Source organism: Magnolia sinica, chromosome 2 (genome assembly GCF_029962835.1).
Source record: "Magnolia sinica isolate HGM2019 chromosome 2, MsV1, whole genome shotgun sequence".
NCBI classification, from domain to species: domain Eukaryota; kingdom Viridiplantae; phylum Streptophyta; class Magnoliopsida; order Magnoliales; family Magnoliaceae; genus Magnolia; species Magnolia sinica.
The window spans coordinates 16804220-16808432 of NC_080574.1; the positions used below are offsets into that span (position 1 = coordinate 16804220).

General features: G+C 43.7%; 1 protein-coding gene across 1 annotated transcript; it reads left to right on the plus strand.

Moving 5' to 3' along the window:
* The first annotated feature begins 2016 nt into the window (after positions 1–2016).
* Positions 2017–3946, plus strand: LOC131236451 (aspartic proteinase nepenthesin-2). Its single transcript, XM_058233622.1, has one exon. It carries the CDS (start codon positions 2354–2356, stop codon positions 3665–3667), a length of 1314 nt encoding a protein of 437 aa, XP_058089605.1. The 5' UTR covers positions 2017–2353; the 3' UTR covers positions 3668–3946.
* The last annotated feature ends 267 nt before the right edge of the window (positions 3947–4213 follow it).

Below are 4213 nucleotides of genomic sequence, written 5' to 3' on the forward strand. Positions count from 1 at the left end.
TGGAGGACTATTTCAACCCAAGTTGTCCAGTTTTAGAACCGTTGCTGGCCATTTACCTATCTAGTCTCCATCCGTGAAGGCTGGAAACTGTTTGCCATCAAGGAATGGGGATTAGGGCAAGACTGACAATTGACTAAGGGCCTGTTTTTGTCCCGACATCCATCCATCTGGGATTCGCAATTTAGGGATATGCTTTGAATCCCATATTTGGACTCTTTAGGTATCCACCTGCAAGATTTGACAACTAACAAAGTTTGCATAATTCAGTGTTACGCGGAGGCGGAGTGCTCGGTAGGTATGTGTTGTCGTCGGGACTCCGTGGGGCCCACCATGATGTATATGTTTTATCCACCTGTTTTACCAGCTCATTTTTAGGGCATGACCCCAAAATTGAAGCATAGTCAAAGCTCAAGCGGACCCCACCTCAGGAAACAGTGGGGAAAATGATGTAACAGCCTGTTGAAACCTTCCTAGGGCCCGCGTTGTTGTTTATTGTCATCTGATTTGTTGACAAGGTCATACAGACATGGATGAAGGGAAAACACAAATATCAGCTTGATCCAAAACTTGTGTGGGCCCTGAGAAGTTTTCAATGGCAAGTGTGTTCTGTGTTGTGGTCCATTTGAGCTTTGGATGCATCATTTGCTTCAATTTTGGGCTCATGCCCTAAAATGGATGGACGGTGTGGGTAAAACACATACATCGCAGTGGGCCCCATAGAGTCCTGACAACACGTAACGTGGTGTTGATATCACCATGAGGATGGCGTCACCAATTTTCAGAAGCATCTACTAATCTTGGGAGTGAATGATAGAGAATCAATCTACTCGTATGATTAGTAACTCTCCCAGAGGCTGATAAATCTCAGTACCTCATCTCATCCAAATGGAGGTAGAACTCGATAGAATCCAGATTTCAAAATCATGTGTTGTGTCCCATTTTAGATGGGAGGTTCAACCCAAAATCACACGAATTGGATGTTATTGTCCAGCTGGTGCTGATTAAATGAGCAGTTGAAAGGTGAAAGATCAGCGGTCCAAATTTAATAGACAAAAACAGATGGTTAAGATCATCCAACCTGTGTATTTTTTTGGGTTATGCCCCAATCCACAAGGGAGACCGTGATTTTGGTGTTCTGAATTGGCGTGTATATATACCAAGTGTACCATGGGTTAAACCGCCCAATCAAGTACAACGTGTTCAAAACTTTTGTCAAATGGTTGGGATCATTCAATCGGAACTATTTTTGACGGTGAGCAATACAACATAGATGAACTAACGGTTGAGATTATTGAATGGGGATAACACAATCTACATCAACTTCAATGGTACTTGCATTTGATGGTGGCCCAAAAATTCTTAGCTAAAATAAAACATGTCATCCAAACAGTAGGAAGACGTCAATTTCAATGCTCGACAAGTCAATTGGTGTTTGTTTCTCAAATGTCATACATTGCTTCCGTCTTCTACACTTAAAAGACTTACACTCTTCAAATTTCTTCAAATTATTGTAATTATAATATCGGAGCTTCTCTAAGCTCCCACGTCAGTGCAGTCGTGCACGCCCCACCAAATATGCCAGCATGGCACACGGGTGAAAATCCAAGCCATCCATCATATGGACCTCAAAGATAAAGGTGGTCCAGTAGTAGATGTGCCATGATATTAGAAACAAGTGGACATGTTAGAAAACTTCCGTCACGTGATTTTTTCACAACCGTACATTTTGCTTAGTCGACCGACCCGATTCTTGAGATAGAAAATCTAACATGGTGGTACCCTTCTGATGGACGGCTTGGATATTACACCCATCGGCCACGCTGCCATAAGTGGTAGTGTATACATTATATGAAATGTACACGCGTTACGCATTATATGAAATGTACACGCGTGTGGGTTTAGCAAAGCTCGAAATATTATTTTATGGTAGTAATTCATGTCAACATAGGCCACCTAACTATAAATCAACCCACCACCTTTGCTTTGATTCATCTAATGCGTGCAACCGAATCAAACACCATCCCTCTAATATAAGTTACAAGAGTAGCCCACCAACCTCTCCCTCTCACATCCAAATCATCATCATCATCTCCATTTTTCTTTTCTAATCTTCCCTCCCAACTTCTCCTATATTGTTGAACTCCTTCAAATATTTTTAGATGAAGGACACCAAGTGCCATTACAGATTTTCCTAGTATGCATATATGTATCTCATCCATGGTTTGTTCTATGTAAGTTTCATCCATCCATCTATTCATCACCTTCTCTAAATACCCAATTCATCTCCACCCTTCATTTTATGTATTTCTATTGCATCTCATCTTCACTGTAATCTCAAAATTATAGTTGCAACATGACACACCCACTTTCAATTTTTGTACTAATGGTGGTGGCACTTCTCGTGCCGCCGACTTGGGCCACATCGAGGGGCGGTTTCCACGACATTGCTCCGAAAGGGATCCGAGTCGATCTATTCCACGTAGACTATGGTGGAAATTTCACTAAGCTCGAGCTACTTCAACGAGCAATCAAGCGAGGAAAACATAGACTAGAGAGGTTGAAAGCTGGTGATGTCCTAGCTGCCGACGACGGTAGTGATGAACTCCAAGCTCCCGTTCATGCAGGTAATGGTGAGTTTCTCATTAATCTCTCTATAGGCACCCCGACCGTGCCATTCTCAGCGATTGTAGACACAGGGAGCGATTTGATATGGACCCAATGCAAGCCATGTACTAGTTGTTACAATCAGCCCACACCCATTTTCGATCCATCCAAGTCATCTTCATACTCCAATCTACCTTGCTCCAGCTCACTATGCAAAGCTCTTCCCACTTCCACATGCAGCCCAGATTGTGAATATCTCTACGCATACGGTGACTACTCAACAACCCAAGGCGTTCTAGCAAGTGAGACTTTCACCTTCGGCAGCAAAATCACAGTACCCCACATCGGTTTTGGGTGTGGTGATGACAATGAAGGGAAAGGATTCAGCCAAGGTGCTGGTCTGGTGGGCCTTGGGTGGGGACCACTATCACTCATTTCACAACTGGGTGCAGGCAAGTTCTCTTATTGTCTAACCTCATTGGATGACTCCAAAACCAGCCCTCTATTTTTTGGGTCCACAGCTAGTTTCGGTAAAGGCCTCAAGGTGGGGTCCACCCCACTAATAAAAAACCCATCTCAGCCAACATTCTATTATCTCTCATTGGAAGGTATTACAGTTGGTGGGACCCTCCTATCCATTCCAAAATCCACATTTGCATTGAAAGATGATGGGAGTGGTGGTCTGATCATAGACTCAGGTACAAGCATCACATATCTAGAAGAAGTTGGATACAAGCTCGTGAGGAAGGCCTTTGTGTCTCAAGTTCAGTTGGAGGAGGCTGACGCGTCATCGACCGGTCTCGATCTCTGCTTCTCCCTGCCGTCGGATGCTTCAACGGTCGAAGTGCCTAAGTTAGTTTTCCACTTCAATGGTGCTGATTTGGATTTACCGGCCGAGAACTACATGATACTTGATTCTAGCACCGGTTTGCTCTGCCTCACGATCATGGATTCCACTGGAATGTCGATCTTCGGAAACTTCCAACAACAGAACTTGCAGTTCGTTTACGATTTGCAGAAAGAGACGTTGTCGTTCGCACCCGTTCAATGCGATCAGCTGTGAATTTTTTGTGATGCATTGCTAGTAAGATTTTGTTGGATTGTATTACAATACAAATTCTATATCCTGTTTGCATGGATGGCATGATCATCAATCTGGACCGTCTGTATGGTACACTTCACTTTGCATTGATCATGGCCCATTAGTCGTTCTGAACCGACGATCCTAGCCATCCAAGCAATCAATCTTTTTAACTGTTGGATTTGGACATTATTTGTATCTTTTATTATACAGTGTGACTTGATTCCGAGTGTTGAGTTGGAATTAACGAGTCTTAACTGAGTCATTCTTACCAACTCGTAGGGCTGAAAGTCGGGTGGGTTGGTGCTCAACCCTGCCCAACCCAAGGTTCCTATACCTCAACCGGCCCATTACTCGTAGAGCTGAAAGTCGGGTGGGTTGGTGCTCAACCCTAGCCCAACCCAAGGTTCTTGTACCTCAACCGGTCCTAACCCAACCTTGGGTTAGGAATTCTCAACCCAAGCCCCACACAAGCAGGCTTGGCCAGTTTGGTCAGGTGGATGCATGATAATATTTTCATTATTACAT

Excerpts from the sequence above, each read along its gene's own strand:
- LOC131236451 (XM_058233622.1), top strand. The coding sequence starts at position 2,354 with ATGACACACCCACTTTCAATTTTTGTACTAATGGTGGTGGCACTTCTC.